The 27133-nt window shown below is 62.1% G+C and overlaps 2 protein-coding genes across 4 annotated transcripts in view; both read right to left on the bottom strand.

The window, feature by feature from the left end:
* Positions 1-5463, bottom strand: part of GRM2 (glutamate metabotropic receptor 2) — a 6154-nt gene extending 691 nt beyond the window's left edge. The window contains 4 exon segments of the mRNA XM_050904889.1: positions 4-1043; positions 1046-1066; positions 1785-2622; positions 5005-5463. Of these exon segments, the coding sequence (XP_050760846.1) occupies positions 4-1043; positions 1046-1066; positions 1785-2622; positions 5005-5463 (2358 nt within the window).
* A 6293-nt stretch (positions 5464-11756) lies between these two features.
* The window catches only part of TEX264 (testis expressed 264, ER-phagy receptor), a 44092-nt gene continuing 28715 nt past the window's right edge, over positions 11757-27133 (bottom strand). For all 3 annotated transcript variants that reach the window (XM_050904935.1, XM_050904937.1, XM_050904936.1), the window contains 2 exons: positions 19764-19935; positions 11757-12249 (listed from right to left, as the gene is read on the bottom strand). In XM_050904935.1, the coding sequence (XP_050760892.1) occupies positions 11936-12249; positions 19764-19935 (486 nt within the window). In that variant the 3' untranslated portion in view covers positions 11757-11935. The remainder of the gene's footprint in view (positions 12250-19763; positions 19936-27133) is intronic.

Below are 27133 nucleotides of genomic sequence, written 5' to 3'. Positions count from 1 at the left end.
TACTCGGTAGTCGCTGGATGTCACGTAGAAGATGGGCAGAAAGGCCAGCCAGATGATGCAGGTCGTGTACATGGTGAACCCAATGAACTTGGCCTCGTTGAAGTTTTCAGGGCATTTCCGTGTCTTGAAGGCGTAGACCGTGCAGAGGACAATCAACAGGACGTTGTAGGTGAGCGAAATGAGCATGTTGGAGTCGCGGTTGTTGCACTTGAGGGTGACGATGTACCTCTTGTCAGGCTCGGTCTCCTTGCCTGTGCCGGGCGTCTCCACCAGCAGCCAGATGATGACGATGATCAGCTGGCAAGAGATGAGGGCCATGCAGATGACCACCTGCGATGTGGGGCTTATGAACCGGGGGCGCTGGACCCCCTCCTTCACCCCGCTGAAGATCCTGGCGATGCGATTCGTCTTGGTCAAGAGGGCCGAATAGCAGACGGCGAAGGACGTGCCCAGCCCCAGGCGCCGGAGCGTGCACACCTCGGTGGAGGGCTTCGCGATGAAGATGAAAGTCATGCTGTAGCACATGAGGACCCCAGTCAGGAGAATGTAGCAGAGCTCGCGGCCGGAGGCCTTCACGATGGGGGTGTCATTGTTCTTCATGAAGACTCCGAAAACGAAAAGGGTGGAGATAAAACCCAGGCAAGAGATAGTGACGGGACCAATGGCCCAGGCGTCTTTCCAGCGGATGTACTCTTGGGGCAACTCGTAGCAGCCATTCAGGGTCTCGTTGGGCCAGTAACCGAGACCGCAGTCCATGCAGGTGAACTCATCCAGCAAGTACTCGTAGGGCTGGCAGGGGATGCAGATCCAGCAGCATATGTCTCCGGGCTGCATACTCTTTATCTCATTCTTCTTGCAGGGGTCGCTGCACTGGGACACAGGGATGGAGGTCTCAGCCCACGGGATGAGGCTGGTGTTGAGGATGAGCCCCTCAGCCCAGTAGCCCACCTTCTGATACCGATACCGCCCGTCCATGTGGTGATAGTTGAAGATGTTGTAGCGCCCGATCCCATCGCCGTAGCGGTCAAATCGAACGACGCTTTGGTGTCTGCTGGCCTGAATGGAGCTGGAGGGAGGAGAAGGGGAGATGGTCGCTGCCATGGGGCAGGAGAGCGCTCGCTCCCGGCGTGGAAGGGGGCTCCCTCAAAGGGTCACATCCCACCATGGCCACAGGCAATGTCCAGTCTGTTCCCTGCCTTCACTCTCATACTTGCTGCCTATGCACACGTTAGGAGCAGCAAGGCAAAGGTGGAGAACTACCTCCCCACGTGCCTAAGAGCTCAGCAGCCCCAGCCAGCTCTGCAGGGGCAAAGCGGGGGATTTTGCAGCCTCCATGGCTCTCAGTGACACCTGGGTAGCCAGGCTCAGCCCAATTCACAGAGGACACACTTCTAATTCACCCCAAACTATGTGGTTCCCTGATCAAGGGTATCCCTCCAGTTTAATCCCTGAAATGTGAATAAATCATGATGCTCGCAAGTGAGGTCTCTAAGGACCATGTTCTTGGAGGGTCCCTTGTGGGGCTGGTCCCACCCAGCTGTAGCAGGATGGAGCTGGTCACCAGCTTCTGGGGACAGAAGGCCTGGATTGCCTCCCAAGGGTGATGGCGAGCTGTTGGCATCCTGGGACAACCACAGCCCACGGGCACAGGGGTCCCCGGGTGTGAGCAGGCTGGAGGAATTGGAGGGTCTTTGGTCAAATTTGGGTCTCCTTCCTCTTCCCTGCCCCTCCACCCATCCCTTTCCAGTTAGGCAGCCAAACCCTGTCTCCGTCTCTGGACTCACCGTCAAAATTAACATTGAGCATAAAGTCCTTGTAGAACCTCTTGCCATTGACGGGCTTCATGGCGTCGCAGAGCTTGGTGGCATTGGGGCACAGCGCCTGGTGCATGTTGTGGAGAGAGTGAGCCATGGCATAGACCGCATTGACCACGAATGTGATCTTGGACTCTGGCTCAAACTTGCCGGTCTTGAGGGAGTACCGGCTACAGTCCTGCGTGTGGAAGCTGCACTTGAACTTCTGCTCCCAAAATTCCCGAAACCAGGGATTTCGGCTGTTATTGTAGGGGTGGAGGTTACGGAAGTAGGCAGCAAACTCCTTAATGGGGTAGGCTGCCAGCTCGATGGTGATGGCTCCCTCCGCCACTGCCTCGCTCCCGGCCACCACGCTCTCCAGGGCTCCCCACCCATCACTGGCCACCCACGTGAAGGACACGTTGGCTCTCTGGGCAGCCGCCAGCAGCTCCCGGGCGTCTTCGCTTCGGGTGAACAGCACGACCACTCTTGCATTGGGCTTCTGCAGCAGAGCCCGGACCACCCCATCGTAGGTCTTCTTGTTCATGGAGCGCCCCACCTTCTCCGAGGTGGCGATGCAGATGTTGCGCATGCGGGCTTCTTGCTCAAAGGCCTCGATCCCCGTCTCCCCGTAGTCGCCCTCCGAGGCCACGGTGGAGACGTAGGTCCAGTTGAAAAAGCGGAGGATCTCCGCCATGGCTTTGGCTTGGTAGAAGTCTGGCGGGACGGTGCGGGCGAAGTAGTCGTAGCGGGACTTGTCGCTGAGCTTGGCGCTGGTGGAGGCATAGCTGATCTGCGGGATCTGGAAGAGCCGCAGCAGGTTGGCCACCTGCGTGGAGGAGGAGAGGTGAGTGCCTGAAGATGTGGCCCAGCGAGGAACGTTCCCACCGGAGGACCCCTGCCCAACACCAAGTGTTGCATGGTGCCCCAAGCACGACCGTGGGGCTGATGAGCAACCCCCCCACCTGGAGGGTCCTGGTTGGCAGACAGATGGACGGACGGACGGACAGTACATTCACAGGGCTGCCTGAGCCCTCAGATGTGCTCATTTCTTTTATTTTTTTTAGTATTTCATGCAATCCTCTCTGAAATTCGGGGCTGGGGAGGGGATGAATGGATTCGTGGCAAAAGCAGACACTCCCCTGTGGGTGACCTGTGGGAGATGCTCATGGGCAAGGAGAACGCCGGGGTGCCTGGCAGCCCCACAGTGAGGGGTGGGAAGGGCTCTGGGGGTTGGGAGCCGGGGCAGAGCCCCCCACCCAGCCCGGGGGGGCTGCAGAGCTGGGCCTGGGGACCAGCGCCTGTGCATCCCGCATCGAGAGCCCCAGCGGGGCCGGCACCTTCCAGCCGCTCGGCAGAAGCCCTCGTTAGCTTCAAAGGGGAAAAAAGCCCTGCTAATGAGGCTGTTAAAAACCCAGGCTCTTGGAGCAGCAAGGCGGGGGGCTCAGGCGCGCCAGCGGGGCCGGTGAGCCTGCCCACATCTCACTGCTCCCCAGGCGAGAGACACGGCTTAATTAACGCGGACAAATGTTCTCCATGACAAAGTCCCCTAATGGCAAGGCGGCCCCCGAGCGCAGCAATGCCGCTGCCTGGCCTCGCCGCACAACGGGAGCTGCCAGCCTGCCGTGCTGCCCCAGCGCCGCTCGCGCTCCCCGGCCGGTGCACGGGCTGCCCGCGCCGCCACCTGCCTGCTCGGGGTCAGGACGGTGCCCCTGGCCGTGGGGACACGCCGGGTCCTCCAGCAAGGGAATGGACAAGTGCCCGCGTGGGCTGGACCAGGGTGCTACCTCCATCACCCAGCCCCAGCTTCCTCTGCCCCACAGCCGGGGGGCTGCGGGGACCCCGAGGACCAGCAGATGTGGTTTGACGTGCCCTGGGGACTCGTTAAATCTTAGCGAGTGCGTGGCCTACTGGCAGCCCCCGAGACTCAGCCGGCCCCGCCGGCTGCCTGCATCCTCAGGGGATGCTCTTCTCCCTGCCGGAGCCGGCCCCTGGGTCTGCAGAACCACGGTTTTGGGGACTGAGCTGCACCTCACCCAGGGTGACAGCCAGGTCCGAGGCTCGAGGTGCCTGTTCCCATGGGATCACTGGGGACGTGGGGGCGGTGGCCCCCTGCGCCTACCCTGCCCTGGCCGGGCAGCCCTATAGCTGAGCCCCTCGGAGGCGAGTGCCCCCTCGCAGCTAGCCGCACCTCGCGGGCTGGGTTTTGGGGGGCAGAGGGGATGGTGCCCCCTCACACTGGGCAGCTCTGTCTGCCGAGAGCAGTGTCCCCACATCCCCGCCGCAGTGTCCCCGGTGCCATTCTGACATCAGGAGTGTCACTGCCACGCTGGGGCATGTCCCTGCGCCCGGCCGCCCACCCGGACCCACGGGGCTGGAGGTGAGCCAAACCCCACTCCCGCACTGCGGCGGCCCCCGGGGACAGCCACCCACTGGGTGCCAGAGCACCGCAGCAGCCGCCCCCACCCCAGCACCATGCTGGCCAGGGGGGACCGGGACAGCCATGGTGCGGCCGTGGCCATCCAGGCCTGGTGGCGGGGGCAGCTGGTCCGCCGGGCGCTGGAGGTGGCTGCCCGCAGCGCCTGCCACATCCAGGCCTGGTGGCATCGCACCATCACCCGTCGGCGGGAGGAGCGGCGCCTGCGGGCACTGGCGGCATATGTCAGGCAGGAGAGGGCCAGCGTCCTTCTCCAGGCCCACACCAGGATGTGGCAGGCCAGGGACTGGTACCGGCGCTGCCGGGAGGCGGCACGCACCATCCAAGCCCGCTGGCGGCGGCGAGGGACACAGCAGCGCGGTGGCACCGAGGACGGCGTGGACCTAAGCATTGAGATCGTCCTGGGCTGAGGAGCTGCGCTTGCCGCCATGACCCCGGGAGGGGAATAAACCCCTGTCCCTGTGTGGGATGTACCCACCGGCTCGGCTCCCATGGCTTATGGCAGGTGGGGGGCTCCCCGCAGCCGCCGAGGGGACCCTGGCCACCATCAGGGCTGCAGACCCCCCACGGTAGCAGAAAGATGGCTCGCTCAGGTGCCAGGCTGGCATTCCCTCCCCATTGCAGAAAGGGGCACAGCATCACCGCAAGGGATGCGAGAGCATCCCTGTGCCGCACTGGCAGCGGCATCATCGCACTGCTACCAGGGTTTTACCTCCCCCCCACTGTTTCTGCCGACCCCCAGCCCCATCTGAGCCTCTCTTGCCTGGGGGGTACCTGGATGGAAACGTCGCTGTAGGAGCCACCGATGACGCCGGTGATGGCGGTGGGCACGTCATCGTGGACAGCGTAGGAGCCGTCGGGGCAGATGTGCTCAGAGCCGTCCACCCTGGTGAGGGAGGCGCGGACAAAGTCGAGGGACTGCTCGAGGGCGTAGGTGTCCTTGGAGCAGGTGTCGAGGATGTGGGCGCCCAGCCTCACCCCCGGCAGGATGCTCCCGTCCTTGTTGATCTCGTCCAGGGCGAAGAGCATGGCCTCCAGGCGCTGGATGCCCCGGTGCTCGTTGATCTTGCCGCAGTCTTCGCTCCCCGCTCCTTTCTCGTGGACGGGGAAGAGGCCCCCGATCACCAGGTCCCCGTCCATGCTGATCTCCTTCTTGCTAGCCATGCCGTGCCCGGCGGCCAGGCAGGTGGCCAGGTGCATCAGCCACAGCCAGGCGGCCAAGGGGACCGCCATGGGGTGCGCCGGCGGCGGCTGGGGTACCCGCGCCACCCCGTGTCACCCGCTGCCACCCGTCAAGGCGAGGGCAGGCAGTCCCCGGGCATTGGGTGGCGGAGGGTGGCGCGGCGTGGCGTCAGCGGGAGGGGGGGTCGTGCCACCCCGGCAGAGCCTTCAGCACCTGGAAAAGCGAAGAGAAAAGCTGCTGGGTCTGCGGGCTGCAAGGCGAGAGAGGGACTGTCCCCAGGGGCAGTGCCAGTGCTGCACGGGCGAGCAAGGGCATGAGCCTGCCTGTGCCCCCCATCCCAGTGCCCCCCCACCCGGGGTGCCCTTAGGAGGGAGCCCCCCACAGAAGGGTGAGCTGAGTGGATGCAACAGCTCCCACAGTGACCCGGGACCCCCAGGACACCCACGAGTGACACAGACCCCAGGGGACAAGCAGGGGCACAGGGACCGGTCTGCCCACAGCACTCCTTGGGATGCACCGGCATGGGCGGGGGGGCCACAGAGCTGGCTCCCACAGCAGCACCGGGCACAGCAGCCTGATGGGGGGCAGCTTGCCAGCCCCGAAAACATCGAGGTGAGGGGAAGGAGCCAGGGAGGTCACCCGGGGCAGGGAGCCCGGGCTGGGCGGGCAGAGCCAATGCTGGCTCCAAGCTGAGCCCCTGACCCACGCAGCGGCATCAGGGGTGCCGACAGCTACCAACCTCCAGCCAAGAGCGCTGCCAAAAGCAGCCAGCCATGAGCCTGCCATGCCTGTAGCACCCAGCCACCACGGTATTTTAATCCCTGTCCCATAGCCCCGGAGCCCACCCGCCCTGCTGCTGCCCCTGGTGCTGCCCATGGCACTGGGGCCGGAGCAGGGACACGCCACTGGCTTCATCCTCCCGCAGCGACGTGTGGGGCGGGCTCCGGCAGCCGCGGTGCTTTAGAGTCTGTTCTCTCACCACCGCCCCTTCCTTCCCCGTATACTAAATTCAGAGATTTCAGTAAAAGTAAGAGCCAGGTTTGCTGACTCCCTCTGCAGAAAGCACGGAGGCGCGGGGGAATCAAAGGCTTTTGCAGCAGGCAGGCCTTTTTTTGGCAGGAGATGCAGTCCCCTCGGAGATCGCTTGTCTTTTCCCAAATCATGGGAGAGATTTGTTTCCCATTTGAAGCCGACTGCTGAAATCCCACAGGGCCGGCGTTTTGGGGGCCGTGGGAGAAGGAGACTCCCTGACAGCCCAGAAACCTCAGGCTGCTCCGGCACGGGAAGCAGCCGGTGCCGCGGTGGGTCCCGGGGCTCACCCGCAGCCCGGCAGAGCAGGGTGCTCATGGGGGCACATGGGGTGGGAGGGAGATGCTGGAGCCCCCCACAGCCGGTACCGAGGCCGCCCTCCCCAAGCAGGAGCAGGGCACCCCTCGATGCCCCCATGGTGCTCCCGGACAGGCGATGCCCGTGGCTGGAGGAGCCCTCCGGCAAGCAGCTGGAGCTGGGGGTGATGCCGAGGGGGATGCGGGCAGGAGTGTGGCACAGGGCATAATGGGGTGGGGTGGTGAGATGCATGCAGACCTCCTCCTCCTCCGTGCCCCAAAGTGCCCGTCCCCGGGTGCTGCCTGCCTGCAACAAGCCCCCAGCTGCCTCAGGGCATCTCCTACCTGACCCCCCAATTTGAAGGAGTTTGGGGAAGAGGCCAAGGAAGGGTCCCTGCCGTTTTTCAGGCAGTGAATGCTTTTGAGAGACCCAGGGTTTCCTAAAGCAGGAAAAAGGCCGCAGGCACAAGGATTATTGATGGAGCCCATCGGCGGCAGGCTGAGCCTGGCACAGGGGTCCGGCAGCACCGGGAGCCTGGCTTCTTGGGGTCCAGCTCTTCTGGGGCAGCTGGCAGCACCCACCAGATTACAGGCACCTTCAGGCAAAGCTCTCCCAGAAGGGCAAACCATCACCCACCCTGCAGTGAACCCCGAGGGACGCCGTGAGCAGGGCTGCGGCCATCCCTGCAGCTGCTCAGCTGGGTTGGCACAGTGCCGGGGGGAGGACAGCCCCATGGGAACATCTGGAGAACATCTGGGGAAGTGAAGCACCCAGCAGGGCAGAGCTAAGTCCAGCCTGATGGCCACGGTGCGGCGGGAAGGCTCCTGCCGGCTGCTGGCTGCTGGCAGCCTCCCCTCCTGAAAGCATCGGTGAGTAGGACGAGTGAGAAGGTGCCATTGCTCCTACATGCCCCAAGCGCTTCCCACTCACCCCCTGCCAGGAGACCTGACCCTCTCCAACACCAGCACCCTTAGGGGTGGCACGGGGCGTGCGTGAGAGCAGCAGTGCTGGGAGGGCGCAGGGTGAGCCCAGCTTGCACGAGCTGCCATCGTCACCTCCCCCGCGGGTCCCCAGAGGTCCTACCACCACCGAGCTCTGCCGGGACCCCCACACCTCCGTTCTGCCCCACGGCCTGCGAGCCCCAGTGCCCTGCAGGGCCAAAGCGCCTTCCCCAGGTGCTTGCCCCATCGGCCCCCGCCACCGCGGCCATTCGGCTGCTCTTGCCCAGCCTGGTGGGAGTGCGGGGGGTCCGGGAGGTGAAGGCAAGAGGAGCTGGCACAGCCATGGCCTGCGCACCCCAGCAGTGAGGCGAGAGAGGAGGCTGCCTGCCCCACCGCAGCCCCCCGAGGGGCTGGGGTCAGGGGCTTGGCCGATCCACCCCAAATCCCATCCCAAACCTGCCCTGGGGTCTGGCTGCCCGGCAGCCCCCCCAAAGCCACTGCTCTCCCTGGCCGGGGACAGCCAGAGGACAGATCCGGGGGGGTGGCAGCAGGGGCGAAGGGGGGGCTGTCCCTGCCGTGCCGGGCGGTCACCCCTGCTTCCCTGCCCCGGTGACGGCGGGCAGCCCCTGCCCGGGGCCGGGGGGCTGCGGCGGCAGGGTCCCGCTGGGTGCCCGCTGTGGGGGGTCGGCGCTGCCGGGGCACCGGGGGACAGGCACCCCCCGAGCCCTTCTCCCGGAGCCCCGCGGCCCGGCGTCTTGCGCCGGGCAGGGGGGAGCCGGCGGGACCGGCCCCGGTGCCTCCCCGCCCCACCCGCACCCCGGCCCAGCCGGTGCCGGTGCCGGTGCCGGTACCGGTGCCTGGGCTCGGCTCCCCTCCCGCAGCCCCGGGAGCTCCGGCACCGGCTCCGGGCACCAGCCGCCGAGCCCCGCCGTGCCGCGGCCCCGACGGCTGCGGGGGATCGCCGGTCGCCCGTGCCCCTCCGCCGCGGGCACCGGGGCTCTGGGGACGCCGGGGCGCCGCCGGGGCACGGCGCGGCCCGAGGCCACGGGGACGGGCGCGGCCGGGAGCGCCGGGGTGGGACCGCAGCCCTTACCTGGGCCCGGCGGGCTGCGCCGGGAGCCGGTGCCGGTGCCGGTGCAGCGGCTGCCTCGGAGCTGCGGCTGCCGCCGCCTCCCGCCGCCGCCTCTGACACTCCCGCAGCCCCAGCCGAGCGGAGCCGCTCCGCCCCCCGCCCGGCCCGGCCCGGCCCCGGCCCCCGCCCCGGCCCGGCCCCGGCCCGGCCCGCCGGGCAGCGGCACCCCCGGGGCCGCCCCGCCTGCCCTCCGCCCGCTCCCGGCACCGCCGCGCCGGGCAGGGCACCGGCAGGGCCGGAGGCTGGCAGGGCTTGGGCAAAGCCGGGGAGGACATGGCCGGATCCAGGCAGGGCACAGGCAGGACGTGGCCAGATGCGGGCAAGGCATGGTCCCACTGAGCCAGGGCACAGGCAGGATGCAGCCAGGGAAGGCAGGACACCGGCAGGACACGGCCAGATCCAGGCAGGACGTGACCAGAGAAGCCAGGGCACAGGCAGGACATGGCCAGGGCATGCAGGACACAGGCAAGACACAGCCAGATGCAGGCAAGGGATGGCCAGATCCAGGCTGGGCAGAGGCAGGACATGGCCAGAGCAGGCAGGACCTGCTCAGCACCCTGGCAGACCCGGCAGGGCACAGCTCAGCGCCTGCTCCCCCGGCCCCAGAGCCCCCCATCTCAGTTCCAGCCCAGCGAGAGGGGTCCCAGCCCCGGCTCCAGCTCCACAGCTGCAACCTGGTGCCCCTGGGGTCGTTCCCCCCCTGCCCGGCACAACCCCCCGCCCAGCCTGCCCCCTGCTCCCCAAGCCCTTGGGGGGCACCCAGGGGCCCAGCATCACCCTGCTGACCCCTGCACTCCACGCAGCCCCCGGCACTCACCATCAGCCCAAGCACCAAGCTGGGGGAAGGCTTCGGACCATCCGAAGACAGAGGCAGTGGCTGGATTTAGCATTCCAGGTCTCCACCACTTGCCCAAACCCTTTCTGGAACCATTCGGCCGCCCAGGATCCCACCATGCTGCGTCCCCATCGGTCCCACGCCGGCAGCCTGGCTGTCCTGGAGAGTTCCACGACTCAGGGACAAGAACGGGACAGGGGATGACACAGGACCCGCATGGATGGGCAGGGGCCAGGGGTGCCTCTGGGGCACCACCCCGAGTAACCACCTCACCACTCCATGCCTCAGTTTCCCCACTGCCAGCTGCTGCGCTCGCAGGCTGCGGGTTAGGGCACTGCAGCAAGAGTCAGACCTGCTCTGTCCCCGCCCCCCCAGCAGTCCTGATTTGGGGGGGGATAACCCAGGACCTCCGTAGCAAGGTCCCCCTGGGGTCCCACAGCATCAGGACCCCAGACCGCGCCGGCCCATCTCCTTTCAAGACTGTCAGCACAGACGGAGCGGGGCACTGGGGAGAGGAGGGTGCCTGGGCTGGGGGACCTCACCACCGCTGGCTGGGGGGGACAGAGAGCCAGGGAGGGCTGGAGATGTGCCATGCCGAAGGATGCTGGCACCGCCAAGGTCCTGCTTCCCCCCTGGCACGAGCCTCGCACACGCCCCGGCACCGGCTGCATCCCCCAGGCTGCTGCTTCGGCACTGCTGACAGCAGAAGGACGATGGCAAAGCCTCCCCGGCCCCCATCTTTGGTGGGGTTAGGGGCCAAGCGGCGTTAGGATCCACTGCCTGGCTCCAACCCCCCCCGGAGCCTCAGCCAGGCATAAATATTTCAGGGGGCTTGGCAGTTTTGTAATAACCGGCAACAAAGATAAACACCGGGAAGAGCAATATTTTTCCATGTGGGCTGGAGGAGTTTAATATTTTATCACTCAGAGCACAAAATATTTATGAACAATCTCATGTCAATCACTGGCTGAGGACTAATCATGACCTTTCCAAGCCAGAGCGGACACATCCCCACCACGGAGGGACACCCAGGCCTCCCCTGCCCCTTGCACCCTCACCCCAAGCCCTGGTTTTGGGCTGCCGTGTCCGACCAGCGGGGAACAAGCCCTGGGCTGCCGGAGGCACTGGGGGCACCGGGGCAGGGCAGGGGCTGAGCTCTGCCAGCCAGGCGAGGTGCTCCGGCTCCCGGCATTGCTCCGGGGCACCGTGGCGGTGATGTCCAGGCTGCTCCCTCGTCCCCAGCTGGGGGACAGGGAACTGGGACCAGCCTGGCCAACCCTCCCTGCCTGCACCCCACAGCTGTGGGACCAGGCAGATGGGATGCCGGGGGGGGGGGGAGGCACTGCGCAGGCAGGCTGGTCCCCCCCCACAGGAGGAGCACAGTGGTGCCAGGCCCACCAGCAGCCCAGGGACCCGGCTTTACTGGTTTTACTTTCAGCAGATTCCCAAGAGGAGCAGGGATGCCACCTCCCTCCAGCCCAGCCCAGCTCGGCACGGCAGCTGGGACCCTTCCCCGCTCCCCCCACAGCTTGCAGAAGCCAGGGACGGTCCCCATGGCCCCACTGGGTTGCCTGGGCAGGGAGCAAGAGCAAACAGCGGGGATGCAGAGCCCTTGGGCAGCTCCCCGGCTCGGTCGGGGGGCATGGGAGGCAGCCCACCGGCAGCCTCCACCCACAGCCCACTCCCCACCACGGGGCAGGACAGCGCGATCGGCCAAGAGGCAGTCAGCAATGCCACCGGCCACCAGTGAGGAAAAGCATCCACTTTATTACAGACCCCAAAAGCACCCATGGCAGTGCCGGGAGGACCAGGTTTACATGGGATGTTTCCATTTTTCAGCAAGGGGAAGAGAAGAGGGGAACAAACCCAACCGACCCTACTCATGGCTCTTTGGTGCTAAAAAACACGCGGCGGTGCGGCAGAGAGAAGCTGTGGGTGAGAGGGGCACCGGCAGAGACGAGGGGGGACGCCTCTGCCATCCACCACCACCCCCCCGAGACACCTGCAAGGAATTTGCGACGCATCTAGAGACACACAAACCGTAAATGCATTTCACTGCCCGCCCCCCCCCAGCCTGCACCTACCCCACGCCGCCGAGCGCTGCAGGAGACCCCCCCGCCTCCCGGCATCCCCAAAACGGTCAGACACCCTTTCTGCAAAGAGGGAGAGCGGGTCCCGGCGGGAATCAGTGACCAAAATCTCTTGGCTGGAGAGGAAGGAGGTGGGAAAGGCAACCGGTTCCCAGTAACTTAGACCCCAGCGGGAGATGAGGCAGCCAGGTCTCTGCTTCACTCTTCCCCTCTCTCAGCAGCAATGGGCTCCTTGGTCCACTTGTCTGTGACCTCCTGGTTGCCCACGTAGCCCATGTCGGGCAGCAGGCTTGGGGCTCCCTCCCCGTCCCCGGTGACCTCCAGGTCCAGCTCCTCAAAGGAGGAGCCGCTGGCTCCTGACTCGCTGTAGCTGTGCTCGCTGCGGTTGTCCGCCTCCTCCCGGCCACGGCTGGCTGGGAAGGGCAGCAGGATGGAGGTGGCCACCGAGGTGTCTCTGCTGTCGGTTGTGGCCTCCATGCTGATGGAGCTCGTCTCACTCATGGTGTCAGCCCCTGGGATGGAGAGAGAAGGGGAGGGAGTGAATGTTGTGGGAAGTGATGGGGATGGGGCGCCACAGCCTTCAAAGCCACCAGAAACCTCAGAGACGTCAGGCCACAGTGGAGACCAGCTCCTACCTCTTGTCACCTCCTGTGCCTTTGAGAAGTGACCAGGCCAAGACAAGCACAAGCTAGACTCACACAGCTCCCTGAAATCGGGGCACCCCCAAGCCAGCACAACCAACCCCTGGCTTCCCAGCCATGCCCTGACCTCCTGGCTGTGCCCTGGCCCCACTGCTGCTCTCCATGCACACACCAAGCACCTGGCAAGCCCTTCCTTAGGGAGAATGCCCGGCCTGGGAGCTGGGGGACAACCCTGCCCCCGGCACGGCACCAGGAACAAGGCGAGGAGCGGGATGCTGTGCTGCAAGGGTGATGGGGAGCTGCAGCGTTGCTTGAGCACCCAAGGGGATGGTGGCACACGGGCAGGTCCTCAGATGTGCTGCCGTCAGAGGCGGGTGTACATCCAGCCTCATGCCAGGGCATCCCAACACTGCCTTCAGCACCCCCTACAACCGGCTCCCGCTCCCTGCGTGGCTCCCTCGCAGCCGTCAGCTCCGGCAGCAGTGCGAAGGCAGGCAGGGCAGCAGCAGATGGGATTCGGGGTGCCAGAGGATGGGGGGAGCCTTCCCAGCTCGCTCGGCACTTCTCCATGTCACCCACCTGCCAGCCTGCACCCCGTCTTGCAGCCAAGCCCCCCGGGGGCTGCCCCTGCCTGCCCGGGCAGACCCCTTGGCCCACCGCCCCCTCCCGGGATCCCTGCCTCGTTAGCTTGGTCGACAACACAATTAAGGAGTTGACAACGAGACGAGCGTGTCAGATTGAGACCAGCAGCTCGGTGCTGTTGCCAGAGCAACCAGCCGGGAGACCAAACCCTCCTGTAAAACATTAATCATTGTTAATTATGACATCACAGATCCACGTGGTTAATTATGACACCACAGATCCACGTCGCTGACTACGACATCACAGATCCACGTTGTTAATTACGACAGCGGCAGCAAACACTGGGCCGGCTCCTCCATCACGGCCCTCCCCGTTCCACCCTCTTCCTGCCTGCCTCGCACCGGAGGGAAGCGCGTGCCGGGCTCGGCCGCTTCCCGGTGCCTCCGCTCCCCCAGGGGCTCCATCCACGCCAGGCTGGACGCCCATGCCGAGGATCATGCCCCGCACCAGGACGGAAACCAGTAGGAGCCCTGCTCGCAGCGGCACCAGCGGAGGACCGCGGCTTGCCACCAGCGGGGCCGGGAAGTGGCAAAGAGGACGGTGACGACCACGGAGGGGCTCCCAGGCGGGAAAGGAGAGCCCTCTCCTCCACGCTGGCTCCTGCCAGCACGGCTCCATCCCCAGCTGCCAGCATGGGACTGCCCCAGTCTCCCGCAGGCATTTCCAGCCTCCCCGGGCTCCTGCAGCCGGGGTGCCCGGGGCTGGGCTGCTCACCCTCCTCCAGCTGCGCGGCAGCCACTGATCTCCTGGAGGAGACCCCCCAGGGAGGGAACTTTCCTTCCAAACACCCTTAAATCCCTTTTTTTGCTGTTTTTCTTCCCGGCCTGGGCAGCTGCCAGCAGAACTGCTTGTAAATGGCAGTCCTCTGCCTTCTGAGTGGCATCATCCCACGGTCCTGCCAGCTGAGTAAGGGCTGTTCGGAAAGGACTGAGCAGTGGTAGCAGGACAAGGAGCAGCCAGGAAAGACCCACAGACACAGCATACCCACTGCTTCATCCCACCTGGATGGCATATTGGCTTCATCCCGCCCATCGGGTGCCTGGAGAGGAGCCTGAGCCTCCATCCTCTCACCATGGCCATGGCATGCAACCCCTTCGGCAGCTGGCGCAAACCAAGCCCTGGGCCACCCACCCAAGCGACACGTGGTGACCCTCCTATGAAAAGGAGAAAAGAACCGTCGCCCGCCGACACGCACCGCCTTCACTGCAGCATCAGGGAGCACCTCGACATGGAAACTACATTTACTCTAAGTTAAAAAGGATGTTCTGCACACAGTCGGCGAAGCGCTTGCCGAAGGGGATGGCGGCCACCAAGCAGGCGGCAGAAAGGCAGGGGATGCTGTCCCACCTGGCAGGACCTCGGCAGGGCAGTGGGTCAGCAGCAAGCCTCCGGGAAGATGGAGAGCTGCAGGGGATGGAGGGGAGCGTGTGGCCCCCGAGCCTTGAAGCCAACTAAGGGTTTGCAAGGTCTCTAGTGGGGATCTAAAAAAAAAAAAAATTCCAATTTGAGCAAATTGATGGCCTGAGGTGACACAGACACATTCCCACCATGGCTTCATGACAGCTCACGTCATTCGTGGTCATCTTGTGTCCCTCTGAAACCCAGGACAAGAGTGACCCCGACCCCCAAAGCTGTGCCTTGCCTGTGCAGCACCCTCCCGTGTCCCCCCAGCTGGGAAGCCATCACGTAACCCCATGCCACAAAGCAAAGGAGCTCCTGAGGAGAGGAGCAGCAGCTCAGGAAGGGGAAGACAGGGATGAAGCTGACCTACATGCTGCTCCAAGCCACCACATGAGGAAAGCACCGCTGTCCTCACCCCTGCAGCCGCCTCCTTGTCCCTCGCTCCAAGGGCGACAATAAATCGAGTCCTGTTTCCTTTCAGCCAGGCACTTTTTCACTGCTCTGTCACTTCTGATCATGTTTGAGCAGCCTCAGCTGGCAAATTTGCCCATTTCAGCAGCCGCGCTCTCCTCCGTGCAGGACAAGGCCGGCTCTGGCACGGCCACCCAGCCTGGCCAGGGACGGATGGCTGGGGCGGGCAGGGCGAGAGATGGAGCCGCTGGGGGCGGGCAGGGCAAGAGATGGAGCCGCTGCTGCTGGGGACGGTGTGGGTCAGCTCTGGCAGGGGGATGTGGCAGGAACCCCCAGCTGTCCCAGCACAGCCCGGAGAGGCCAGGCAGGGAGTGCGGCAGGGCTCCAAGAGGGCAACCAAAGCCTCGTTGGAAGGTGCCTTGTGGGCAAGCAGGGGTTCAGCACTCATCTCGCGGACACAGAGGTTTCCGGCAGCCCTCGCACCTTCTCCATCCTGCCCCTGGCGCCTTGCTCAGTCCCCCAGAGAGCCAGCCCAGCACCCGGATCCAGCGTGGCTCTTCCCTCTGGTGTGCAGTGAGGCGCCGGCTGTCCCATGGAAACCCTCTCCTCTGCTCCGCTCCCCCGAGGACAGTGTAGCCATCCTGCTGCACCTTCACTCAGCAAGAACATGGAACCTGGGAAGTTTTAATCCGGGAAAAGGAGGCACAGCCCACAGTGAAGCCCCTCTGGGGTGTTGAAGAGCCCCGCAAAAGCCAGGGCCACCTAGGAAGAAGGGAAGCCAAGCAGCCAACACCAAGACACCAGCCGGGGATGGGTGCAACGGGAATCACTCACCCCATGCTGCTAACGAGCCTGGTGTAGAGCCAGCCACCCCCGGCAGCTCAGCCCTGTGCCACCCTGGGTACCAGCATCCCCAAATGCCCCTGAGAAGGAAGATCGGCTCCCCTCCCGCATTGCCCCAGTGTGACACTAATGCCCAAGCGTCGCTCCCCTCTTGGTGCACCTGGGCCCTCTCTTCCCCCCCGTTCAATCAAATATTCATCACCTCTGCCACTAAATAATAAATCAACATGCTGCCAGGAGGGGCACAGCTCCTCCGCGCTTGCCAAAGTTCACACGTAAGCCATCAGGAGAGGGGCTGGGGCAGGCAGACCAGCAGGAAGGCACGGCAGGAGCTGCGTGCCGAGACCCTTCTCGGGATGTACAGGCAGGCAGAACAGGCGGGGCTCTTCGGAGGATGGAAGCAAGCGGGGATGAGGCAGAGCACATCAGGGAAGGTGCCCCCCGGCGGCACTGGGGCTCAGCGGGTGATGCCATCGCTTGCACCCGGACGCTGCTGGACAGACTCGGCTCCAGGAAAATGAGCACCTGAGACTCTGGGCAGAGCCACGTGCTTAGAAACCATCTGTGTTCATGCCAGCAAGCCTGTGTCGAGAGGCTGCTTTTGTTTGCTTTCACCTTCCATGCGCCGCAGCGGGGTCACACTGGAAAGCACGCTGCTGAGAGCGAGCTGGGAGCGAGGGCCTGCTGAGCACTGTGCTGATGCCAAAGCCCCAGAAAATAATTAAGTACAAAATAGCTAATCGTGATTGACACTGGCCCCCTGGAGACCTGTCAGCCGCCTTCCAAAAATGCTTCCCGTCTTTCTGATGACCCTGATGATGGTGAAGAAGGGACGGAATTGGTGCGGAGGCAGCTGCAGCCCCCGGCCCCTTCCTTGCGTGCTGAGTGCGTCTGTCCTCAGCAGAGCTGCCAGCACCCTGCTCCGTGCAGAGCAGTAGCAGAAAGTGGAGACCCTGGACCACGTCCCGCAGCCTTTGCAGCCACTGGCTTCGCTCGGAGCCGCAGGCACCCAGCACCTTGCAGGGTGAGCTCAGGAGCAAAGACAGCCTAAATGGAGAGATGCGCTCCAAGGTCAGGAGGCTCAAGAAAACAAATCCAAGCTTTTCTTATGCATCGAAGTCACTCGGTACCGCCTGGCACCAGCCACAACGACACACAAGGAGAAACGGCAGTGCCTTCCACTGGGAACTCCTGAAGTCTTTAATTCGATGAAAGCGTAATACAGCTGCTGGCAGGGAGTTTCATGAGCCGTCACAGAAAGGTGCTGCATCCACGCAGGGCATTACTAAATATGATGCTCGCTCTGAAATCGCATGCTTAATGCTGTTATTTCAGTATTTTCTGAGAGGGTGGGAAGAGCAGACTTCATCTGCTGCCACATCAGGAGTGAGAGCCCAAGGCTGCCACGTGTAGAGCATCCTCAGCTGCCTCACTGAGAGGAAAAGGGGCTCAGCGCCTCCCCAGTCCCCCCACTCACCCTGCAAGGCAGCAGGGTGTCAGAGCCCCGCATCTGGATTTGCGCAGCTCAGGCACGGCCAGAGGAGCCGAGTGCCACTGGCAGGGACCACCACCCTCTGCCACCCTCCCAGGAGCACCCCAGCACTGCCTGAGCCTCCGTTGGGGCAGGACCACTTGAAACACTGGCGGAGCTGAGGTGGATCAAGAAATAACCCAAATCCATGCAATTGGGGTTGAGGGGGGACCACACTGAAAAGCGGACGGGGACATTGCTGTGCCCACCCTCCAGCCGGCAGAGGAAAGCTTGAAAGCTGTCACAGACACCCTGGGATCTGCTGAGTCATGAAGATCTTATGGCCATCACGCCTGTTGAGCGGCTCCCCAGGGAAGAAGGGAGTAAAAAAGATGGGAAAAGAGACTGGGGCTTTCTCTTCCTCCAACTCAGAGGTGGTTGCACAGATCCCAGCACAGAAAATACCTGGGAAGGGAGGACCAGTCTCAATCTGTAAGGCATCATCTTCAAGGCGTCTCCTTCAAAGCATCTCCAGCGAGCGGCTGGGCAGGGGGGAGATCTGCCAGCTGTCCCCTCCAGCAGGATCTCCTCTCACACTGGGGCTCAGAAAACCCACGCACAACTTTGGCGGTGAGATGTGGAGCCTGATGAGACCAGCTGCCCCCTCCCACCTTGCCTCCTGACTCTGACCCTGCTGCTGAACCAGGGGCAGCCTGACAGCCACTTGATGGCTGTGGCTGGGGCAGCACCACAAGCAACAAACCGAGTCCCCGGTGTCAGCAGGACAGCGGCGGTGGGACAAGGATGCTCACCAGGCAGCGTTTCCCTTTGCACAAGCCCAGGACCTCCCCACGCGGTGCCACCCTCCCCAGCTGACAGCAGTTGCACTGGCCTGGGGCACTGTGGTATCACAGGGACGCAGGAGATCACAGGGACCTCCAAGACTCTCAGGCAGGACCGGCACAAGCAACCTGAAGGCCTGCCACATCCTCGGCCCTCTCCGACAGCTGGAGCAAGGATGTGACGCCCCGCCAGACCTGGTTCTGCTGCCGTGCCCAGTAGTGACGGTGATCACAGTGTGACATCCAAGCTCAACTCTTTAATCTCAGACACAAGGCCAACCTCTCACAGCTATTATTATTTTAAGCTGGTTTTGTGCAGACTCAGCAGATGACACTGCATCAGATTGCACCGACAAAATCTCATCTACGTGACTGGAAAGGAAGGGGTGGTGGAGGAGTCAGCCAAGAGCTGCTGCCGGCGAGCCCAGCCCGGTAAGCCTGGCCCAGGGTCTCCCACATGAGAAAGTCCAACATCATTTGCTGTCTAAAATTGGGAAGACCTTCCTAGCCCTTCTTCCAGCAGGGCAGGGGACTCCCCCACCGCGGGCGCGCTGGTAGTGGCGTCCCAGGGAAAGCATCAAGACAGCCGGGGCACAGGGCAGCAGTTGCACCAAGCATCCCCTGGCTGTGCTGTGGGACTGTGCTCCCCCTGAGCAGTGCAGAAAGGAGCACACACAGCTGCTGAAGCCACTGACCTGAAGCAGCTTTCCCTCACATGGGTCCTGCCATCCCTCTCCAAAGCCAAGGGGCAACCATGGTGCTGGAGCGAGTGGGCTGCAGGGTGCCTTTGGCCAACCGGGGCCGGTGCCCAAAGCAGCCACCCCAATGCAAGGCAGACAAAAAGGTGAAGAGCTGAGTGAGCACCGTGCAAACATGGGACCTCGAAGTGCTGGGAAACCGCTCCAATTAGACTCTTCATTGCAGCACTAAATGGACAGAGCTCCCAGAAAGCAATTCCCAGGCTTGCTTTTACGCCGCACGCGATTAAGAATTAAAGCAACCCAAACCTGAAGATGTGTTAAAACAAATGACCAAACTCCCTGGGAGGTGAGGAGAGCCGTCATGGTTTTTTCATGCCCATTACACAAGCATGGGCGACCTGCGGGGCAGGAGGAGGCGGCTGCCCCCACCAGCGGCTGGCTCGGCTGTGCCGTCCAGCGCCCGGCAATGCTTGGCTAGCCGGCTCCCGCATCTCGCAGACATGTGAGCACGTGGGCCGGCAACGGCAACTAGCATTTCGGGTTACTATAGCACTGCTGTTCTGCGCCTACAGCCATTGTGGTCCCTTCCTGTATGAATACATTCAGGCTCCAACAGATCTCGCTGAGCAGATGCTATCGGGCAACTCCACCACCAGCTACAGCAACCTGGTATTTAAGCTCTTCGCAATCCCAATATGTAACAGATGAAGATGAGATCAAGGAAGATGTATATGACAAGGAGAAAAACAAGCCCAGCTGCAACCAAAAGCTGCGAGATCCAGCTCTGCTCTGACAACAGTGGGCCAGCGGCTTGGCACAGCTTGGCCCTTGCCCTGACGCCGCAGGGGTGCCCGGGTGCTCCCCGAGGCGCAGCATCACACCTCGGGGATGAGATCCTATCTCAGCCTGGGGTGAGGGGAAGAGGTGTGCTGAGACTCAGCAGTTGGGCACCAGGTGGGTGCAGGTCGGCCCCTCTCTGCCTGCTCAGGTGGCAGCACCAGGGACACCAGGACCTCCACCTTTGGGAGGGCTGATGCCAATCGAAGACGGAGCTCATGTGCAAGCCACACATACCTGTGATGTCTGTCTGGGCATCCTCGGCCTCAGCTGCAGCAGCCCTGCTCTTCCTCTCCAGTTCTTTCATTTCAGGCACGTAGAAGTCCCCTTGGCGGGCGAGGGGACACACGAAGTAGATGCGGTCCTCCTTGTAGATCTCGATCCGGGGGTGGGCGCACAGCTTCCTCTCCTGAAAGACAGCAGGCGACTGCGAGTCAGGGATGTGCCGTTGCCCCCACCCTGGCAGCCCCCCATGACGTGGACCTGCTGGCCTGGCAGCATCACAGACTGACCCACTTTGCCCACAGACATGGGGGCCCAGCGAGGAGCGGTGGGTTCCATCCTGAAACCACAGTGCTGCTTTCCCTATCACAACAGCCTCCTGCATGCCAGGGCCAGCGGGTTCAGCCCTGGGGGTGAGCAGCCGGCCGGGCTCAAGGAGGAGATACCGAAGCCCCAGGGAGACTCAGCTCTCCTGGCTCAGCCTCGTTTTTGGTGTGCTCATTTTGGGCTGGAGCGAGAGGTTTTGGGGAGCCCAGCAGCTGCTTCGCACGGACCTGCCAAGTCTCTGGTTCCTCCTGGCAGCATGGCCCCATGAGCAGGCGTAGCACTTCTCTCCTAATTAATATAATCCAGAGCCGACAGCTCAAGCAGCTCCTTTCAGAACGGTGAGGGCAGCGGGAGTGGGAGATGAATCCCTGGCATTTCAGACAACTCCCCCTCCTCCTCTTCCTCACTCCACCTTCCCCCCCGGCAGCACACTTCAAGACTACAGCCCCCCCAGCCTGCCAGTGACCCAGGACGGGGGCATGTCCCCCCCCGGGCCGTGCCCCAGCCCACGCCGAGCCAGGGCTGTGGGGACTCTTGGGGTGCCGGGGCCGGGCCAAGGAGCAGCTGGACCCCTCTTGCCACCCCCTCCTCGCCCGCCCGCCAGCTGCTCGCTGGCAGAGGGGGCGGCTGATTACAAGCCGGGTGAGAAGGGAGAGTGTCTCTTCGTCAGGTTTTCTTTCTTTCCCCTTTTAAAATCACTGACAGCTTTTATTTAACCCTGCAACCACCCCGATTATCCTCCTCCTCCTCCCTGCCCTGACTATCCTCCTCTTCCTCCTCCCTGCCTCAACTATCCTCTTCCTCCTCCTTGCCCTGACTATCGTCCTCTTCCTCCCTGCCTCAACTATCCTCATCCTCCTCCCTGCCACATCCCCCCTGGCATGGCTTGCCCAGACATCCTCCGGCAGGATCCCCGTCCCTCCCGGGCTCTCCAAAGCCAGGGCTGGCCCCTCTCCAAGGATGAGCTCTAGGGACACATCAATCATGACCTGACAAAAACCTGTTCATTCCTGATCCCCTTCACCCCTGGAGATGGACCAAGCTGATTTTGAATCATTTATTTCCTAGCCAAATGCCAGCACCGGGCAGAATCCACAACAGACGGGAGCCAGCACCGACCCTCTCCCTGGCGCTGGCAGCAAGGCCACCTGGAGAGCCACCTCCATGCTGGCAGGATGCTGCACAAGCAAGACAGGGAGAAAACCCCATGTGAGCCGTTTTGGGGTCTATTTTCCTGGGAAAGCCTGCAGGAGATGGCTCTGTGGAGCCCCATTTTACCCAGCGGCACCACAGCAGCAGAAACACGAACCCCAGCAGAAGCTTCACCCATCCCATCCCAACACCTTCGAGCCTGAATTTCAGCAGAGTCCCTCCTCCAACCAAGGAGGAACCACATTCGCGAGCCCCGTGCCGCAGGGACGCGCAGGGACGCAGGCGGGCTTCCGAGGTGCTTGGAGCCTGGAGTTCCCACTCACACGCAGGTGAAACACTAACGCACACAGATCAAAACTGTATTAAATAAAAACAAGCTGGGCTGTTTTTAGCAGCAGAGCAGAGGCGGCTCATATCACTCCTGCTTTTTCAGCAACAGCGCAGACAACAACCCTCCCCACCGCTCTGCCCCTTGCTCTACCAACCACAAGCCCATCAGCCAATCTTCAGCTTGGTTCGTTATTTTAGGTTACTGCAACACATACCAGAGACGGGTATCTCCAAGATTCGCAGGTTTTTTGGATGCATCCAGCTGGCCCTCCACCACTTAATGCAGATGGGGACAACTCAAAGGATCTTAGAGCAAAGAAACCTTCACTAAATTCATGAGGTCTCTAACCAGTCTAAAACCTCAGGGCTCCAGTCCAGCCTCCAAGACATCCCAAGGTGACTTCCCAAAGCCCACCCTGGGATTCCTAAAGAGCGGATCTGGGACATACCCTCTCCCTACAATTTATTTAGGCTGCTACAACTCCCCTTCCAATTACACAGCCATAGTAGTGACTCCCCTAAAGCACAAACAACGCCCCCTCCACACACAAAATGTGGGAATCGTGGCTTTTTAAGGAATAAAAATGCACACCTGTATGAAGAGCAGGGTCCCGCACTGGTTCTTGAGCCAAATGCTGCTTCACACTCAAGGATTATCCTATAGGAGAGATGAGGATGCTCCACCCTGCCAGGGTGGGAAGCAGCTTTGTCTCCCTGAAGCCAGAAGAGCCCAGGTGCCCTGCAGCCAAAGCCCACGGCCGTGGACCAGGTCGGTGGGACAATGCTGAAGTGGCCGGACACTCACTATCAATACCAACGCCTGCCTCGTTACGGACAGCTACAAGGATGCTTAATACTTGACTTCTTCCCGATTCATCCAGGGTTTTCCCCAAAAGGAAATGGAGGGAAACCAGAGCCTGGTGGTCCTAATTTATGCCTGTACAAATCAAGTTGGGAGCCAGGCTAGCGAGCTGGCCTCTGCTTCTGTGCTTCTTCCTGAAGCAACCCAGCTCCTGGCAGGGCTGCTGCAGAGCTCAGCACCGGCAGCCCGGCTCAGGAGAGGACAACGTCCCCAAGAAGGAGCAGTGAGGTGGCAGCTGGGAACGCTGCCCCGTCCGGGCTGGGATGAGGCTGCATAAAGACTTGAGGAAAGGGCAGAGGCAATGAGGTAGGGAGCCAGGACAACAGAAATGGATAAGGGGATCGTTCAAAAAAATGGATAAGGGGATCATCCAAAGGGAATGCAAGGGAGACCATCCTTGTGATCATTCCAAAGGAGATCAGGAGGCAGGCAGAGGCCAGGCAAGCACAGGCAGAGGTGCAGCAAAGTGCAACCAAGAGGCAGGTGTCAGCACAGGACAGGGCGGGCTTAGGATTATCCCAGTGGAGAGGAAGGCTGCAATGCTGCTGCAAGGGAAAGAAACAACCTGGAGAGACTGGAGAGCAGAGTCCAAAGGCAAAGGCGTAAGCGGAGAGCGCATTAGAAAAGGCTCAACAACGTGGCAAAACAACAGAGACGCTCAACAGGCAATAATACACTCTGCAGCTGAGGAGGAAGCCCCTCGCTAACTGTGCAGCTAAGTCAACAGATGGCGCAGCAAGGTGGACGTGGAGTTTGCAAGGCAGAGCCCTCCAGTCAAATCAAATGCAGTCTCACACGGGCGGAGGAGCTCAGCAAGAGGTGAACAGTGGGATGCTGACGGCGTCAGGGCCAGGCTTCTGGCTAGGACAGCAGGACCCAGTAAGTAGGGCAGGGAACTGGACTCGTCCCTTCACAAGGTTGTGCTGTGCCACCTCCCTTCTCAGCCTCTGCCGGGAGCTTGCCCTTCCTATGGCCAGCAAAGATGGAGGCGGCAGCACAGTGCGCAAGGCTTATTTCTATGCAGGACCCTCCACCGGGCACCCAAAGCATGGGATTTATTGCATGTAATCCATACAGTCAAGCTACACATACACAGCAAAGGCCAATGCATCCAGAGCCCACCAGTTCAGTCCTGACATGCACAACAGCTCCAGCATACTCCCGCTATGTCAGATCCACGGCTTCCCATGAAGCCAACTCCTTCTTGGCCCATCCGAAGGCCGTGCTGGGGTGCTGCTCACCATCCTCTTGGGAACAAAGGTTTATGTAGGGGAAGACTCTTGCACTCCTCTTTCCCAGGTGAAATAGCACCCCGCCCAGTCTTTACCCCCAGGTTGTTTCCAAATCACCCACCACCCCTGACTCCCTCTCAGACTTTCTCCAGGTTGGCCTCATCTCTGCAGGAATGGAGCATCCCCCGGCCTCGTGCGTCAGAAAGGATGACAAGGATTATGCACCAAACCAGCATTTCGGGAGACCTTTCCCAGCAGCGGGAGGTGGCACCTCCCCGGCAGCACAAATTTTCCTCTCCCTACTCATCCGTTAAGGAATAGACCCCATCGTCTGCCCATGGAACGGCTTGGGCACGGCCTCCCGACCAGAGGATGCCCCCGCTTCCCTGGGTGGGCAGGAGAGCATTCCCAGGGCTACAGGACACGCGACGAGGTGGCTGAGACATAACCTGCAGTCATTAAAATCCCAGCAGAATCGTGCCAAAACGGAAGGAGGTGGCAGGGTGCTCACGCCGCACCATGCCCCTCAGCGCCTGCTGGGAAGCAGAAGGCGAGCTGGGGCACTGCGGGGATCAGCTTTGTCACTCTGTCAGGCTCGTATGCTCAGGAATTCAAATGCCACCAACTGGATCTGCTTCATCTCCCACTGCTGGAGGAATTCAGCTTGTTAGGAGACCAGCAAATGAGCCTTGCAGATGCTCTTGGGATCCTCGCCATGCCCAGGCACGCTGGCACTCAGGCTCCAGCTGAACCCACTGTCTGCCCCAAAACACTTCTAGGGTCGCCGGGAAGGCGGTGGGGAGGCAGCTGCTGTCCTCACCCCGCTTCTGGCCACAAGCCCTCCAGCCCCACAGCCCCCCTGACTTGTTACCGAGACCTCCTGGCATGGCTCACGGGAGGATGGTTAAGACACGCCAGCCCACTGAGTCGCCGTTTCAGGGCCAATGGCTGTGGGAGCAGTAGCGGAGAGGCTTTTCTTGCCACCACCGAGCTTCCTGCTGGAGCGGGGCTGGGGGCTGAGCTCTCCATGCTGCCCAGCAGCTCCTGGCTCCACCGCAGAGACGTCCGCCTTGCGCCCCAGCCGCCGGTGTACCATATGTATACAGCCATCGCCTGCGCCTGTCACCCACCCTTGCTGGAGGACCTCCTGCCTGCAACGTGTAAAAAAATGTCCGTAAAACCCAGACAGGACTGGAAAAGCCACGGGGAGCAAGCGACCGGTCACCTGGCAGACGCTCCCCCTCTTCCACCTTAGGGGCACCAGGCAGCACCCTGATCTGCCCTCCCTGCCATCGGCCAGGGATGCATCCTCCTGGGATCTGCCGCTGGGCACTGCTGAAAAGCTGGGACAGGCTGGAGCCTGCCAGCCACCGGGAAAGCGATGGTGCAGGATGCAGCCTAAGCATCAGCTTCTCTCCACACAGTCCCAGTCAAGAGAACAACTTCCCAGAGAGGCCGATAAGCACGTGGCCCGAGCCTGCACTGGGAGGGGACCCAGACTCAAGGAGAAGCTGTGGGTTGTTTACCAGGGGCCGTCTGAACATGAGTTCGGCACAACATGCCCAGTGCTGCCACTCGCCTCTGCTCTTATGGCAATGGGAAGCACTGCCACCATCACAGTGAAGCAGAAGGGTGCTGGGCACACGGGGTGGCTCCATCCGCATCCTGCTGCGACCTCGGAGCCACACGAGCGGGTTTTCCATAGGCAGCTGGTGACTGGGGTCAGCCCACTGCCGGGTTACAGCCAGGTCCACCCTGCTACTGAATTGGACCGGCTGCCTGAAGTACGATTTGCTAAACGCCAGCAATGCAGAGTGGGTGTCTGGCTCCTGCCCGGGGGGAGTGCGGGGGGGATGCTAAGGGACACCCCTCCAGCCCTCCTGCTGCACCAGGGCTCCCCTCCCTCCATTTAGTACGCCGCTGCACCTGGAGGAGGAACAGATGGTGGGTGCGAACACAAGGGGCTTGTGCCCATCGCTGGGGGTTGCTGCTCGCCCTGGGGGCTCACCAGCAGCCCCCCAGCCAGCCAGCCAGAGCATCATCACACCCTCACTGCCACGAGCCTCTCCTCGCCCGTGCAGGAGCTGCAAAGCGGCAGCTGTGAGGCACGGCCAAACCAAGAGGGGAAGGAATGAGCCCGGGTGGGTTGCTGGGTACAGGAGGTCCCTTCGCCAGCACTTGGGCCACTCCAGTTAGTGCCGGTAAGTCAGCTGGCACCCGGCAGAGTGCGGGGGGACCCCCAGGGGACCCACCAGCTCCATTCCCGCACACCAGCACCTCCTGCCTGCTCAGGCAACACGACTCCCCCACATCTTGCTTCCAGCCAGAGGCATCCATCCTCTCCTCCTCCCGGTGAAGGGGTCGGATGCTTCGGTCCCAGAGATTTTAAAGGAACAACAAAACCGCGTGGAGCCAAAGGGCCCTAAAATCAGTTGCTAAAATTAGAGCTGAAACTGAGCCACCAGCTAGGACCGGAGGGAGCGCAATGTGTGCCACATCCTCCTCACTTCCTCACACGCTCCACGCTCGGTGTGTCATCCCCGCTTATCTTAGACCATGGGCGCTAGGTAGTGCAGAGAAGCTTTGCAATTCAGTTTGCACAGCACCCAGCGCCCTTTGGCGCTGTCCCAGTTCAGCCAGGGGACAGACTCCTTGCTGGGCCATCCCGCCGTCCCAGACCCAGACTGGGGATGTCCCTGTTTCCATTTCTCCTTGCCCAGACAGCAGCTTGAGGTTAAACACCGCTTCGGTCCCAAGTTCGAGCCAATGAAAGCAAAAAAAATACAGGCACCCGTTCCACCCCAGGTTTCAAACTTGGTTTCAATGTGTGCTTGCAGCCCAGAAAGCCAAGCATCTCCTGGGCTGCACTATAAGCAGTGTGGCCAGCACGTTGAGGGAGGGGATGCTCCCCCTCTGCTCTGCTCTCATGAGACCCCACCTGGAGCACTGCCTCCAGTTCTGGGATCCCCAGCACAAGACAGTTGTGGACCTGTCAGAGCGGGTCCAGAGGAGGCCACGGAAACAGTCCAAGGGCTGGAACACCTCTGCTACAGAGAAAGGCTGAGAGAGTTGGCGTTGTTCAGCTGGGAGAAGAGAGGGCTCCCAGGAGACCTTATTGCAACCTTTCAATATATAAAGGGGGCTTGTAAGAAAGATGGAGAGAGACTTTTTACCAGGGCCTGTACTGAAAGGACAAGGGGCAACAGTTTTAAACTGAAAGAGGGCAGGTTTAGATTAAACATAAGGAAGAAACGTCTTGTGATGAGGGTGGTGAGACACTGGACCATGTTGTCCAGAGAAGCTGTGGATGCCCCATCATTGGAAGTGCTCAAGGCCAGGCTGGACAGGGCTTTGAGCAACCTGATGTAGTGAAAGATGTCCCTGCCCACAGCAGGGGAGTTGAACTGGATGATCTTTGAAGGTCCCTTCCAACCCAAACCCTTCTGTGATTCTGGTCCTCCCTGCCAAGCTGCAGCCTGACC

The sequence above is a fragment of the Gymnogyps californianus genome, chromosome 13 (genome assembly GCF_018139145.2).
Source record: "Gymnogyps californianus isolate 813 chromosome 13, ASM1813914v2, whole genome shotgun sequence".
NCBI classification, from domain to species: domain Eukaryota; kingdom Metazoa; phylum Chordata; class Aves; order Accipitriformes; family Cathartidae; genus Gymnogyps; species Gymnogyps californianus.
Note: the sequence above shows the minus strand (reverse complement) of the source record. Positions and strands in the feature narration are given on the sequence as shown.